The following is a 15,353-nucleotide window of genomic DNA, read 5'->3' on the forward strand; positions in this document are numbered from 1 at the left end:
CAGCGACTACAGCTTTAAATAGTAATTATTGTGTACACAAAAGTACAGCACATTCTTTAACTACAGTCACCTCTTTAACTCAACACTTTATAAATCTTTTTATTCTGTTGATGGGTTTACTTTATTTTTTTTAAGGTTTGAAACAATTTTAAACACAGGAATTTTTGGTAAAAGGAACATTTAAGGTAGAAAACACAAAACAGCACATCTGTCTTGACATGTTAAATAATTATCTGTGAAGCCGACAGATGCATTTTACATGCTTTATCACGTAGCATGACATTCCTTCACATTCCTTATAATTTAAAATACTTTATCACAATTACAGGACTAATCTCTGGCTTAAAAAAAATTACAGTGCTTACACATTTATTTGACCCCCTGTCAGAAAACCAAGAGAACACAAATATTTTAGAAATCTGTCAAAAATGTGCTATAAATTAAAAAAAAAATTGTTTATTAGATACATAACAAACTGAATTCATGTATTTATACTTGTATCGAGCTAGCTGGACTTAAATGTCAATTTCTTCTGTTCAAGAATGAAACAAATGTAAAAACTGTAATTTGGTATCTTAATAAAATGTTTTAAAGAAGTAATTTACTACTTTTTTTTTAAATAAATTTGAAAATTAATGAAAAACATTCATTATATGTAATCATTTAAAACATTGTGATTAAAGCGCTTACACATACTGGTTACATTACAGAAACATTAAAATGAAGATTTTGGTAATTACCAGTGCTGCATGTGTGGCATGAACCTTACATGGTGGTTTAATAAATTCGTTAAGTGCAGCACATTTTTACATAGTCTACTCACAGTATTTCCCTAAATGCTTAGTATGAGTGTATTAAGGAGGTCAAAAGTTTATCATGAAGCTGTCAGCAGTTGGGTTTACTTTGGGGCCATCTCGTGGCCAAGCCGAGACACTATTTGCCCTATTTGATTCAAGTCCTGAAAATGCTCATTTTGCAAAGCTGGCTTTCCAACAGAAACACATTAGAATGGTTCCTGGTTAGTTGTGCACCCTGATGTTCAGCTCTGAAGCGCCCTCTTTAACCTGTGAATGACTCAGACCTGTCCTTTTTATCCTGCTCATACTGCAGGCCGAGTTTCAAAGTTTCCTTCTGCAGTGTGGGTTACATGAAACACAACAAATATTGACTGGGGCTGATCACTTCAGTGGATTTTAACCTTCGGTCTTCAGCTCTGCTCCCCTGCAGGACTCTCTCTCTCCCTCTCCCACTGCTTTGTTTTGTATTGTGTGTTTTCCGTGTGAGGATATGTGCACACGAGCCCACAGACCTAGAAACATGAGGCGTCTTCAGGTGTTACTTCTGGGGCTCCTGCTCCTTCATCAGGGCTGCTGCTTTGAGTTTGTGATAGACGGGGAATGGGAGGACGAGATGGTGAGTTGGGAGGTGTTAAAATAAACATTTACATATATATTCAAGCTTAAGCTTAAGTAAAACTGTGTTAGTAGTCTTGGCCTCATATTGAAGACACAATTTTTTACGCCTGTAATTTTAAGTGAATTTTATGCTTTTCATTGATGTTACAAGAGAGCCACTTGTGTTCCATGTAACAGCCAGTCTGCATAAAATATGTAAGATTAAATCTAAATCACTGTCTTGAAATTTGACCTGCAACAGGTCCAAATACAACAAATTACAAGCAGCTATTCCCTGAAATTCGTGCTTATTGTTATACTATCAAGAAAGATTCTTACATGTTTATATTTATTGTGGCTAAAATGAAAACAAACTAAAAGAAATCTTAAAATTAGAGGCAAATCAGAGTTTTTTGACCTCTGAAATGAGTCTAAATGACGTTAAATGGCTGGAAAACATTTCCAAAGATCTTTTATTTACTTTCATTTTCTTTGTTCTGCTAGTCACAGATGCAGGATCATCGGGAGAGACATAAGGTGAGAGCATCTTTTCAAAAGTCGGACTTTTATTTTACCTGCACACTGCATAAAGAGTCTTGAAATGTGGGTTTGTCTTTCTCACTGATGTTGCAACGCTTGTATTCGGCAATCCATGGAATTCACATATTGATTCTTCAAAAATAAACAAAAGCTCAGCAAACAAAGCCACTCTGATCCAGTTTTAAATTCTACATCTGCTCAAATTTAATAACAGTTACTGATGCATGATCTCACCTCAGAGAGCACATTAAGATAGTCTGATCACTTCTGTGTGTATTTCAGAGAGCGATTTTGACCAGTGAGGAGCAGGAAGACTTTGAGGTATGACCCCTCGCTTGTTGTTCAAGCAGTCTCTACTGTGACAGAGTTTAACCTTATCTGATAATCAATACGCTGTTTGAAGAGATCCTCGTGACTGACAGGTTATTGACTTTGTTCACTGTAAATCCTGCTCTGCTTCCCTTTGCTGTCCCTGTTTCTCTGCTTTAGAAGCTAAATTAGCGGAAACGTTTTGTGAAGTCTGACTTTTCTTTCTGGATTTTCTTTTTCCTTATACCTTAAACAGCAGCAAAATACTTTAACAGGCAATAAATGATGTTAATGTCTCTCTACATGGGTGTTTCCAGGATTTGTGAGGCCATGGGGGCCGGGGTTTGGGAGGGGGACAATAATAGTCATGTGGGCTCGTGGGAAATCGTGTATTACATTAAACAAAAATACACTGTGAAAAACTAGCTTCATTTAATAATCCGAGCCATTATCTAGTATTTGGGAGTTTTCAGACCCTTTCGTTAATTAAAACTGTAATACTGCAATACTTTCAAAACAATATGCATCATATTAATGAATGATGTAGCTTTGTACAATAATCACAGTAATGTTGAAAGGGGCTTCTTTATTTTTTCATATATACATGATGGAAGACAGTTTTTAGGGTGTTTTTAGGGTGCAGACACCCCATGGGTTAGACACACCCCTGCCTTTGAGCAAGTAATTTAAAAACAGAAAAAAGCATTAAGATCAAATCCATGAACATTTAGGAAATATCTGATACTTTTGGGTCTTAAAGTAGAGACACTTAGGGATCAAATCTTACCCAAATACCTTTTATTAATAAAGAGAACTTCATTAAAGGCACTGTACTTGATTTATGTTGCTACAGAATGCAATGAGTTTGTGGTTTAAAGTATATAATATCAGAGAAAGACCTCTTATGAAAACTTGACTGTAGGAAAACTTGGTGAACAAAAGAAAACAAAGTTAAAAATTATCCTGATCAGAAAAGCTAAACATCTCTATGAAACGTGCGGGAAATTTCAAAATCTCGTTCAGATATTGCTTAATTCTCTGCACAGGCCATCCGTGGAGATGACATCACCGTCAGGAGCTACAAAGTGGAAAGCCGCATCACTTCACGGTTTTCCCACACCATCGTCAGGAGCTCTATGGTCAATTCAGGCTCCACTCCCCAGAGCATCGCCTTCAACGTCCAGATCCCAAAACGAGCTTTCATCACCAACTTCACAATGTGAGCCCAGATTCACTCAGTGCAAGCAATCCAGTGAAAGGGGCAGATATAATTGAACCGTATATTCCCTTCAGGAATGTGAATGGGATAACGTTTGTGGGCTCAGTGAAGGAGAAGGCGGTGGCCAGGAACCTGTACGCTCAGGCCAGAGCGAGAAACAAGGCAGCCGGCATCATCAGGTGCAGGAGCAAAACAGCCTCTCGGTTTCATCTCCTTTGTGCAGCTTGTCAGTTAAACTCTTTTGTTTTTTTCTGCTTCACAGGACTAATTCCCAGGACATGGAGACCTTTAAAACAGAGGTCCATGTGCCCTCGGGCAGCAATATTGAATTTGAGCTGCACTACCAGGAGATGATGCACAGGAAGCTGAATCTTTACGAGCATACACTGCACCTGCAGCCAGGGAGGCTGGTGCCACAGCTCCAGGTGAGAAGGTCACAAATAATGTGGACGTGCACTTCACCTGGCGATCCTTTCTAATGCAGTGACATTTCAGGTGGACGTGTACATCTTTGAGCCACAAGGAATTGCAACAGTAAAGGCATCAAACACCTTTGGAGCACAATTTGCAGATCTAATTAAAGTAACGTCCACCAAAGACAAGGTAACACCAGAAATATGTGTATATGTGTAAAATATAAACATTTACAATATAATAAGATTACCTGTTTTGTTGTTATTATAACATTATTTTGTCTTCCTATTGTAATTATCAGTTTCTTAGTATCTTAATTTCTTCCTCTTTTTTGAATTTAAATTAATATCCATGAGATCGAAGTAACCCATGAGTACAGTGCCATAAAGCTGAAAATGTTTGTTTTACTTTTAATATATATTAATTTATCTTTGATCTCATGGCAAACTTTTACGGAACCATTTTTGTTAGAAAGCTATAAAACTAATTCTGAAAATAATAAATACATAAAAAACAAATATATATAATTTATTTTAAATATCATTTTAACTGATAAATGTGATCCTGACTTAATTAAAAAATAAACTTTAGTAATATATATATATATATACAGACCTCCACTTACTAAGTAATAAACACTGAAAAAAATATTTTCCCCTTTTTTTCTTCTTGTCCTCAGGCTCACATTGTCTTCAAGCCCACCGTACAGCAACAGAAGCAGTGTGAAAACTGCACAGAAAGCGCTGTAGAAGGTGTCATTACTGTTTTATATGATGTGAACAGAGACAGCAATGCTGGGCAACTGCAGGTATCACACACTGAGCCTACAAGTATCATGTAAAAGACGATTTTATTGATACAGTCTTTTAGAAATGACAATCTCTTCATATTCCCGCAGGTCTCAGATGGCCACTTTGTTTACTTCTTTGCTCCGTCCAACCTCTCCCCTTTTCCAAAAAACATTGTGTTCGTCATTGATGTCAGCGGGTCCATGTGGGGGGTCAAAATGAAGCAAGTGAGCAACAGTTGTTTACTCTTTGGTCAACATTTGGTGCACTTTGGCTCCTTCTGCTCCATCTTCATACCTCTTCCATCTTTTGTAAAACACTGCAGCCCAGTGGCGGTTTTTCAGAATACATTTAAACCCAAGCTTCTCTCACAGACGGTGCAGGCCATGAAAGCTATTTTGGACGACCTGACCATCGATGACTACTTCAGCATCGTAGACTTTAACCATAATGTGCGCTGCTGGAGTGAGGGGCTTGTACCTGGCTCCTCCATTCAGATTGCAGATGCCAAGAGATACATTGAGAACATTAAACCCAATGGGGGTATGACACAATAATTATTATACTATTATCAAAAGGAGTGCTTGAATGACCATTCCCATGTTAATGTTTGGATTTTACTGACTGCAGGCACCAACATCAACGAGGCCCTACTGAGAGCTGTTCAGATGTTGGTGAGAGCGTCCAATCACAGGGTCATTGACCCTCGCTCCGTCTCCATGATCATTCTTGTGTCTGATGGAGACCCCACTGTTGGTAAGACTGCCTGATTCAGATAATTCCCATTAGCCATCTTGGACTTTTGGAGCCAGAAATGACCACACTTGGACAAAAGAATGCATCACTTTCAGCTAACCCTAGCAAGATGAGTTAGCAAGCTATTAGTGCTAATAAGATTTTTAAAAAAGCATCAGAAGATTTTCAAACCCCAAATTTGAAAGACAGATCTCTAGGATGATCTGTTGGTACAGTTAGCCACACAACAAACCATTTTACTGCACAGCAGCAACACAATAACAGTTAAAAGGCTCAGGCTAGTTGAGGTGAAGCTTTGCAGGCAGGTAGTAGCCTGTTTTGACTCCTAGTTGTCACTCAAAGAGGTCATACCACAAATGGAGCCACCCCCAAATGGCTATTTAAAGAACTGCAGGTTTTGAAAATTCTGCATTTTTCAGCCCTTAATCTGACCAAAGACATATAAACTAGTCAGCCCTACTGCAGACAAGTTTGCATTTTCTTATCCAATATATGATATGTGGTTAAGAAGGCGTCATAGAAATACTGGTATAGTCTTTTAATACCAGGATTTTAGGTGTTGGTGATTCTAAAGCCTTTAATGTGGAGTAGAAGAAGTAGTTTTAGATGGAAACAGCTCATTCAAATTTTCTGCAGGTGAGATCAAGCTCAGTGCAATCCAGAAGAATGTAAAGCGAGTGATGAGGGAGGAGTTTTCGCTCTTCTCACTCGGCATCGGTTTCGACGTGGACTATGATTTCCTGGAACGTATTGCCATGGAGAACAGGGGCATGGCTCAGAGGATCTACGCCAACCACGACGCAGCAGAGCAGCTACGGGTGCGGCAAGGAAACACAACAAAAAAAACCCATCCAACTCTGCATCACTTACATTCTTCCTCCAAATTTCCAATTTCCTAAAGTCCAAAGCATTCCTTTACTTCAAGCATCTAATCTTTAGGCATCATACGCCCACTTACTGGTAAACTATTTTCTGGGACTCAGTTTGGTAATGAAAAGGTGCGCCAATCACAGTACAAATAAAGAACAGATTTTTCCTGTAAGATAAAATCGACCTTTTTTGTTGGATGCAGAAAATGATGGCCCGTTTAACCATCAAAACTGTCGGTTATCACCTCCTTTTCTTCTCTCTCCACAGGCGTTTTATAGCCAGGTTTCCTCTCCCCTGTTGAGGAAAATCACTGTTCAATTCCAAGCGGACTCAGTTGCAGAAGTCACTCAGAATCACTTTGATAAATTTTTCAGCGGCTCTGAGCTGGTGGTGGCTGGGAAGGTGCTGCCGTCTGAGAGCAACACGCTGACCAGCCTCACCACGGGGTCTGCTGTAAGTGCAACACACCCAGTCATACACCTAACATGCTTACTTAAAAAATAGCCAGAGTAGTAAGGACATGAAGGAATGAAGCCTTACTACCAGTATCCCGTGGTACATTTCATCCTGCAGGCACGTCTGGACATTATTTTGGAGACGGACGCCGACACCACAGAGCTGGACGCAGAGCTGGCCAAGCAGCAGCACTCTTTCACTGGCTTTGCCCGCCAGATGTGGGCTTACCTTACCATTAAACAGCTGATCAGTGAAAGGTGACGGCTGACCAGTTGCTTCATTTCTTTATACATAGGAGACATTTCTGGTTGATCATTATTGCCAAATCTCAGCTTGACATGGAAATATCATTTGGAATATAACACCAAGTAATGTCAGTGGCCCTCTAATACAAGCAGAGTCAAACCCCTGAAAGAAAACATGATTTCTATATAAATATCCTTGAAGACAACAGCAAATTTGTGGAATTGTCAGTATTTGACAGCTGCGGTGTGGCTCCCCTCCAGGTCTCTGGCTACAACAGCTGTCAAAAAGAGGAAGATCACCCAGCGGATTATGACTCTGGCTGTGGAGCATCAGTTTGTCACTCCGTTCACCGCTCTGCTAGTGGAGAGCGGGGACGCCACGGAGAGGTTGCTGGCTGACTCTCCAAAGGACCCCAAACATGGCTGCTGCTCAGGTGCATGGCAAACGGCAGCATGACACTAAACAAAACAGGTGCTACATGGCTGAGGAAGATGAGGAAGGGAAAGGATCCTAAAGCATTTAAAGCACATGTAGAATAAAAGGGCACAAAATGGGATCATACATATATGAATGAAATGCTGTACATGCAAAATATAATACTTTATTCTCTCACATGTTTACAGGAGGATCAAGTGGTCCACCTCCTGTGGAAGTTCTTGTGTACCAGCCTCCACCCTGGGTCATGCCAACCCCAGCACCCTCAATGGGTGAGGTTTTGGAGGGTCCAAAAGAGGAGATCACTCTGCCGGAACGGGTTAACCTTGGTAATACAGGCTGTACACACTCTTACTAAGCATCATGAGTACCTTTCCAGCTGCAGTGTTCCCTGTGAACACGACATAGTGAGTAACCAGCTCAGTGCATCTCTTCCAGTGGATAACGACCCTCACTTCATCATCCATCTGCCCAGAAGTAACATGGACATCTGCTTCAACATTGACTCCAAACCCGGTCATATTCTTAACCTGCTTTCTGACAGTGGAACAGGTAGTAAATGTTCAAAGAAATATGTTTTGGTGTTTTGTTTTTCATGACTATATCTACAGTTTACTACTGTAAACAACCATGACGACTTCTCTAAGTAATTTGCAGATCATAAGCTGTATAGAAAAGATTGAAGGAGCCAAAATGATATTGGTGGTTGGTTGGACTTCCATTTTTATGTCAGAATGGTAGCATTTTAGCAGTCACCATCTTGGTTTTCTGAAACTAGACAACACATGTGAGGACCCAGAGAACCAGAGGACACTAACCACTCTCTAGTAGCCATTATAATTCACAAACAACAGCATACCGCAATAGGCTAAATAAGATAAATCCCTAGACTCATTAGGAAAATGCTTTCTGAGGAATTAAAAGGAAGAGGAAAGGTAATTTTGTCAGAGGCTTCCTCACAATCTGACTTATTTTTGTAACCAGAAAAGTCACCCCCTGCTGGTCAGTAGAAAAAAAATGAATAAAGCACTCCATCTTTTATGTACAGTTTATGTTGCAGACCTGAAGTGAATTTTAATTTATTCAATCTTTAGTCTATTAAATTCCAAATTTAACTGAATATTATGCGGCACAATAGTTCATAGATTAACCTCCCTCTCCTGTCCTTAAGGTGTAACTGTGAATGGTCAGTTAATTGGCTCTAAGAAAGTGAACAAACGCACCTACTTTGGCACCATCGGCATCTACTACCAGCCGGACGGAATCAGTGTGATTGTCAGTACTGATGGGATCACCATGACTGATGGCAGAAACAACCACTCCTTCACCTGGGGGTCTACAGCTGAAATAAGACAGGATGGGTAGCTGACTTACCTTTAATTGCTGTTTCTACCTTGCTGTCGGATCCTTTGGGCTAAAGTTGTTTTGTTTCTATTTCAGGATAAGGATTTCCATTGTAAAGAATTCTAATGTCATCATCACAATAAATAATAGTACCCAGGTGATGGTGTTGCTTCACCGTGTGTGGAAGAAACACCCTGTTAATGTTGACTTTCTTGGGATTTACATTCCCAATGAGAACCAGTATTCACCTCTAGTCCACGGACTCATAGGTAGGTCTAGGTGGAGTGAAACACACAGTATCCTCACAGTAATCAAACATTAATGTTGTCAAAATTGTTATGTTTAATAGAGAAGTAAAGCATGGCAGTGTTATAAGATACTAATCAAGGAGCTAGCAATGGCCCAGAGGTAAGATAATAAAAACAGCATGGGCCCCATGATCGAGCCTTGAGGAACCCCATGCAAATGTGGAACAGAAGAAGATGTAATTATTGATATAAATATTGAAGTGTTTGCCATACAATACAAAGTACAAAGAAGACCACTGAAGTTCAGTAAGCACAATTAAGACTGCTCAATTAAAAATCAGAGTCATGACTCTTTTGGTCAAAAGTGACATCCCAGTTATTTAACTACTTTTAAAACATCATGTTTTTGTTTGTTCAAAGTATTATTTGTGGTTGTTAGACTCAAACCAGGCAATTTTTTTCTAGTATTCAATCGTGGTGAGCTTGTATAAATTATAGCTTTAATATCCTGTACTTAGCTGACAGGAGTTTTAACCATTGTGGTTTTCTCCTGGTGTGGTCTATCTGCTTCAAGATTCAAGATGCTTCTCTGTACTGATTGTAACAAATGGTTATTTTATTTATCGTTGCCTTTTTAGCTTGAAGAAGTCTGGCCATTCTCCTCTAACTCAATGAATTTTTCTCCTAGAGAACTGGGTGACCATTCTCTGTAAACCTTAGAAATAGCTCTCTGGGAAAATCCCATCAGATTAGCAGTTTCTGAAATACTTAGACCAACCCATCTGGCACCAACCGCAACACTTAATCACATAAGGCCAGTCTCGTAAGGCCAATAATCTTGGCCTTACGAGATGCAATAGTGCAAATGCATTTGAAGCAGAACTTTTCTTGCTCTCATATTGTCTTTTTGTGTTAATTCAGCTCATGTTTGAGCTTACAATATACTAAATATCAAAGATAGAGTTTAAGCTAAAAATGTGGTCCCACAGGGCAGTTTTCCATTGAGCCTGAGGTCACCTTATACGACATCCACAAAGGAGCTGACCCCCTAAAGAAGGAGGCCACTATGGAAGTGAAGGGCAACAAGCTGCTTGTCACCAGGTATGTCTTGAGCCATAAAAAAAAAAGACAAAAACAACAATAAAAAAAATGTTAATAAGAAACCTTCTTGTTAAAACTTTACATTCTTGTTTTTGTGTGTGTCAGGGGGTGGCAGAAGGACTACAGGCGTGATAAGAAGCGCGGCTCCAACGTCTACTGCTGGTTCATTCACAACAGTGGGAAGGGCTTCATTGACGGCCACTACTCACAATACATTGTCCCAAATCTAAGCAGCTTCCTCCACATGCCCTGAGAAGCCAGATCCACACTAAATTACCCTGTCCTGCTATTAATCCCCAGGGGTCAGTAGAGAAAATTAGAACCATATGAGTGAAGGGGAATGTCTTTTTTGTCCATTGATGTGCAACTAAATTTATTAATCTTATTTTCCAGAGGACACCAGGAGTAACTTTTGTCAAATTTATTTTGAGAAAATATACATCTGAAATGTCAAAACTAACTCAAATACTAAATAAAAACAAACAAAAACAAACTGCTCAAAGTTCTTCTGGTTTGTTCAAGCAGGTGAGATATGGGACATACACAAGAGATTCCCGAGGAATAAACTCTGACACAGTAGAGTCCTTCAGCTAAAAAGCTACCTGAGGTTTAAACAGGAAGTATGCTTATTCAGGCCAGTTTTGAGAAATCCTCGTAGGCAATGTCCACTCTCTTTCCTTTCTGAGGTCCCTGAGGATGAAGAAGAAAAGACATTTGAATGGCTACAGCAGAACAGAACTTTGACAATACCTAAAACAAACCCAAAATATTAATCCTGAAAACAGGGAGCAATAATTTGGTCATAGTCGGACCTATTACAGCCTGACTAAATATGTTTTTCCTTTCAATATATAATGAATACTGTGAAATTAGATTATTCCTAAACTGTTTGACACACCTTAAATCATTTAGCTGATTTTTTAAATATTCGTGCATGTGCAGACTTTTTGATGGGCGGGGCTATGTAATCATGCACAGACTGATTTGCGCATTTACAACACAGAAGAAGTCCAAACATGGACGAAATAGTTCCCCCCCCAAAAACAAACAAACAAACAAACAAAAAAAACACTGTTAGCGTTAATGCGGCTTAAACATGGTCATCACGATTAAAATTTTTTAATGCTCTCAACCCATCTGGAGCGCAGAATGAACAAAATTTGGACAAACTGCCGAAATGCGTTAACAGAGACATTTCAGGGATTTAGACTCAGTCTGCGCTCCAGATGGGTTAATTGTTAATCGCGTTAGTCGTGATGACGGCGCGTTAACGCTGACAGCACTAAAAAATATATATAAAGTCGCCAATTTAGGATTTCTTTGGCTTTAACCCCGATGAAAGAGGTAAACCTAAGGATGTAACCAAAGCGGTGTACCACTTGTGCAGACGTATAGTGCGAGAAAAGTACTCAAACACGGCTAACTTGCATGAGCATGTACGTGTCCACCATCGGGCTGAGTAAGTTAGGCTATCACCAGCTTCTGCAGCTCCATCAACAAGCATTTGGGCGCACTCTGAAGAGGGTGCATTTGCTCACAGATGATGAGGGTGCTGTTAAAACAGCGCTAATATTTTGTTTCTGTTGACTGCTTCTATGAGCTCCATCATTATTAGCAAACTTACTAATTTTAATGGTTTAAACACTGTTTAATTCAGTGCCATCAGAAATGATTGCTTAAGAGAATTCTGCATTAAAAAATAAATTAAGCAATTTGTTATTCACAAAAGCTCTTTTTTTCTTTATAAACATAAGGACTCATATGTAATATTGATTGAACAAACAAAGCAATGTGAAGACTTTTGACTACAGAAGTACATTAACTTTTACAGACAAAACTATGTTTTAACATCACAGGGACTTCCTTTGGATGATTAAAAGCTGAAAGGTCAAAATACTTACAGAGTCAAGAGTGAGTGCAGCGCTGAAATGTTTTTCATCAATGCCCTCTAGCAGAGCCTCCATATCTCTGTAAGGACCGTTCAGGATCAAAACTCGTTTACCTGCAGCAAGTTTGAGAACAGGTTTACTACCAGAACAATTAACATTTCAAGAACGGTTTTTCTGTGATTTATAGAGCTGTGATTTATACCTGGGGCAGGTATAACTGTCTCTAAGTGATTCTGGTCCAGTTTCAGTTTGTCTCCAGAGTCGATCATTTTTACCACTGCGGTGTATTTGTCTCGTACCTCCTATGAATGAAAAGGATCCGCAGATGTAAGCACCACAGGCCTTTAAAGTTTACACACTGCAACCCAAATTTAAATCTAAAGAAAATACTTTACCATGATGACAGCCTTCTTTTTGTGGTATTTCTCCCCCAGTCTTTTGGTGATTACTTTTACTATAATATTGGGCTGCAGCCAGTCATCAGTTCTCACCGGCTGCTGCTGCTGTTGTTTTTTCTTCTCCATCTGTGCAAAAAGGAATCACATACCTGATCAATGAACCTGGCTGCAGTTAACCGAAGACAATGCAAACAAAACAAGAATCACAACCTCTATGATCTCCTCCAAAGCTGATTTCTTCTTCTTTTCCCCTCCTCTGAAGTCTGAGCTGGAGTCTTTCCTTTTTACTGAGGTCGAAGACGAAGATGATGCTGCTTTAAGCGCACTAGCACCCAGAACCGAACTAAAGGAGGACAGGAGCACTCAGTTAGAGGCTGAAGTATTTTACATTAATGTATCTTACACAGAGACCTCTGTACCTTGATTTGGAGGGGCCAGCGACAGAAGAACAGGCACCCAAGTTGAAAGCAACTGTAAGACAGAAATAAGTAAGGGTGAGGGGGAAAAAAACAACTTTCTAGCAAATGTATTAAGAAAATAAGAAAAAACACAAACCTTTTTCTTCCTCACTCTCCCGTTTGAGCTCTGTGTAGACTGGAGTTTCCTGTAGAATAAAACCACCTTGATTATAAAGAGCTGAACCAGCAAATACAGTACGAGGCTTGGGTCTGCCCTGTTGGTACTCACATCAGTGCCCTTGCCTTCACGGCCTTTGCGGACCTGCTCCTCGATCATTCTGGCACTCCTCTCCTCGTCGTCAAGCTCCTGTTTCTTCTTTCTCGCCTGCTCCTCTTGGCGTCGGATGGTCTCTGGGTCGCGGTCGATGTACTGGATGTACCAGCCTTTGGGGGTTTCATCAACTTTGCAAAAACCTGTTGACGATTTCAAACAAGGTTAAAGTACCATTATATTCCTTTGCATTAACTGCAAAAAGGTTACATCTAGATGAGAGACCTGTCAATTTACCAGTCAGTGATTTGTAATGCCTCATCAATCTACATATACATAATGGACATCAATTTCCAATTCAATTTAATTGTGTATCTAAATAGCACCAAATCACAACAGCAGTTTTCTCAAGGTGCTTTATATTGTAAAGACCCTACAATAATACAAAGAAAAGAGTTTTTCAGGTTTTTCACTCCTTAAAAATTGTCAAATTTTTTTGCCCAAGCTGTGGAAGCAGGTGGTTTGATGAAAGGTAAAAATACAAGTGAAAACTACTCATTACTGATTTCACCTAGTTTTCACCACAGCTGAATCTTCTTCCTCTCCCTTTAAGGGTTGCCACAGCAGATCATCTGCCTCCGTGTCACCTTATCCCTAGCATCCTCCTCTGCATGTCTTCCTTGATTATTTTTTTTCCTCTTGCTTGTCAGCTCCATCTCTAACATCCTTTGTCTAGTACATCCACTGCCCCTCCTGTGCACATGTCCAAACCATCCCAGCATTGCCTCTCTAACTTTGCCCCCAAACTGCTCAACCTGAGCCGTTCCTCTGATAAACTCAGTTATAATCCTGTCCCTCATGGTCACTCAGAATTAAAATCTTAACATCTTCAATTCTGCCGCCTCCAGCTCTCTAGCAGGCCTCACTCCATTTGGTAAACCTTCTCTTTCACTTGCTGTGTTCCTTCTATCACAAATCATCTCTGACACTCATCTGCAGCCACTCCACCCTGCCTACGATGTCTTTTTCACCTTACCCGTGCTCTGTCTGTAGCTGTGGATTTCAACTCATCTATCTTTGCTACTTCTGCAACTTCCCCTTGTTACCAGCATTTCAGTTAAAAGAAACACCATCAGTAGCCCGTAGTTGTCCAATCAACAAGCCCAACACATATTTTGTTAACTGGTCATTTAAATGTGTTCTTTTAGAATAAAACATTGCATAAATGATTGATTAGATGTGGTTAGTAGTTGAAAGCGAAGCTGCTCAATATATAAACGCCCACCTAATTTCACCCTGCTGAAAACTACTCACAAAAACACTTTGGCTGTGATCAAAACACTTTTACTACAGAAGAAAAACACAAGAGTGCATTTCCACAGACCATATTTATTCTTTTCGTAGGTTTCAGACCACCCTGTAGTTCAGTGTTTCACACCAGCTTACCCTCTCTGCCCAGCCACTTGGTGAAGTCGGTCAGAGTCTCCCACTGCGTGGAGTTCATATGGATGTGCTCCCGGTGACTGATGTACTCATTGTAGACGATGTTGTTGTGTACTCGCTTGGTCCCTGTGGATGAGAAAGGAGCAACAAACATTCTTATAACTGACTACAGACAGCTGCTGCTGCAGAAACATCTGGATGACTAGCAAACCCCATCTCACCAAATCGTCTCCTGAGCAGCTCCAGGAAGTCACTTTTGAATTCACTGGGAGAAAAGCAACAAGAATAAAGGCTTATGATCTTTTTCATTAAATCACAAACGTGACGGAAGAAGAAACATGACGTAACTCACTCTGAGAAGTAGTCCATGAACTTGGTGGGGTTCTCAGAGGCCAGCAGTAGCTGCCTCTGGTGGGACTCGGACATGCAGTGACACTTAAATCCGTTCTGTCACCAACAAAAACACAGTTTAGAGTTTAAAATCCTTTAGAAGTACAACGAATACACCTAAAAAAAAGACCCATTTAATGAACATCTTACCTCGTCCCTGCATTGTTTCTGACACATCTGGCAATACCATCTCAACTTCTGTAGACCTTTGGCTTTTATTCGGTTGCTTATCGCTTTGGGTGAAAGAAAATCCGCTTTTCCCATTATGACTAGTTAACTTTAACACGAAACACTTTAGAAAATGATTAAAAAAAACGTGTTTTTCCTCGAAAAGCTGCTCAAACGAGCGCTCGCTGCTAGGGTAAACAGTTTCCGCGTGTGCTTCTACGTCATACCCTCGCGAATAAACGAAAAAACTCGCGATACTCTTGCTGCGCGTTTGGG

General features: G+C 40.0%; 2 protein-coding genes across 2 annotated transcripts; one reads left to right on the plus strand and one right to left on the minus strand.

Annotated features, from left to right (window-relative positions):
* The first annotated feature begins 1,877 nt into the window (after positions 1-1,877).
* itih2 (inter-alpha-trypsin inhibitor heavy chain 2) lies at positions 1,878-10,471 on the plus strand. Its single transcript, XM_013913977.1, has 20 exons — positions 1,878-1,931; positions 2,217-2,255; positions 3,290-3,462; positions 3,537-3,641; positions 3,725-3,887; positions 3,958-4,065; positions 4,556-4,684; positions 4,775-4,891; positions 5,039-5,207; positions 5,295-5,420; positions 6,057-6,238; positions 6,558-6,743; positions 6,864-7,003; positions 7,253-7,425; positions 7,616-7,756; positions 7,866-7,979; positions 8,599-8,788; positions 8,868-9,040; positions 10,009-10,120; positions 10,226-10,471. Exons 1-20 carry the CDS (start codon positions 1,905-1,907, stop codon positions 10,371-10,373), a joined length of 2,715 nt encoding a protein of 904 aa, XP_013769431.1. The 5' UTR covers positions 1,878-1,904; the 3' UTR covers positions 10,374-10,471.
* A 125-nt stretch (positions 10,472-10,596) lies between these two features.
* Positions 10,597-15,313, minus strand: kin (Kin17 DNA and RNA binding protein). Its single transcript, XM_005745656.2, has 12 exons — positions 15,060-15,313; positions 14,872-14,966; positions 14,741-14,784; positions 14,523-14,645; positions 13,095-13,279; positions 12,963-13,011; positions 12,827-12,878; positions 12,618-12,750; positions 12,405-12,533; positions 12,212-12,311; positions 12,022-12,122; positions 10,597-10,810 (listed from the first exon to the last, which is right to left on the minus strand). Exons 1-12 carry the CDS (start codon positions 15,171-15,173, stop codon positions 10,751-10,753), a joined length of 1,185 nt encoding a protein of 394 aa, XP_005745713.1. The 5' UTR covers positions 15,174-15,313; the 3' UTR covers positions 10,597-10,750.
* Between the last annotated feature and the right edge of the window lie 40 nt (positions 15,314-15,353).

Source organism: Pundamilia nyererei, unplaced genomic scaffold, assembly GCF_000239375.1.
Source record: "Pundamilia nyererei isolate P.nyererei 1_Seehausen unplaced genomic scaffold, PunNye1.0 scaffold00162, whole genome shotgun sequence".
In the NCBI taxonomy this organism is placed as follows: domain Eukaryota; kingdom Metazoa; phylum Chordata; class Actinopteri; order Cichliformes; family Cichlidae; genus Pundamilia; species Pundamilia nyererei.

Bases quoted from the DNA above. Each gene is read 5' to 3' on its own strand.
- itih2 (XM_013913977.1), top strand. From the start codon at position 1,905: ATGCAGGATCATCGGGAGAGACATAAG. The intron at 5,208-5,294 runs GTATGACACAAT...TACTGACTGCAG, and splicing joins GAACATTAAACCCAATGGGG to GCACCAACATCAACGAGGCC. The intron at 7,757-7,865 runs GTAATACAGGCT...CATCTCTTCCAG, and splicing joins GCCGGAACGGGTTAACCTTG to TGGATAACGACCCTCACTTC.
- kin (XM_005745656.2), bottom strand. From the start codon at position 15,173: ATGGGAAAAGCGGATTTTCTTTCACCCAAAGCGATAAGCAACCGAATA. The intron at 12,879-12,962 runs GTTTGTGTTTTT...TCTGTCTTACAG, and splicing joins GGAGAGTGAGGAAGAAAAAG to TTGCTTTCAACTTGGGTGCC. The intron at 10,811-12,021 runs GTAAGTATTTTG...CTTCATCCTCAG, and splicing joins CTGCACTCACTCTTGACTCT to GGACCTCAGAAAGGAAAGAG.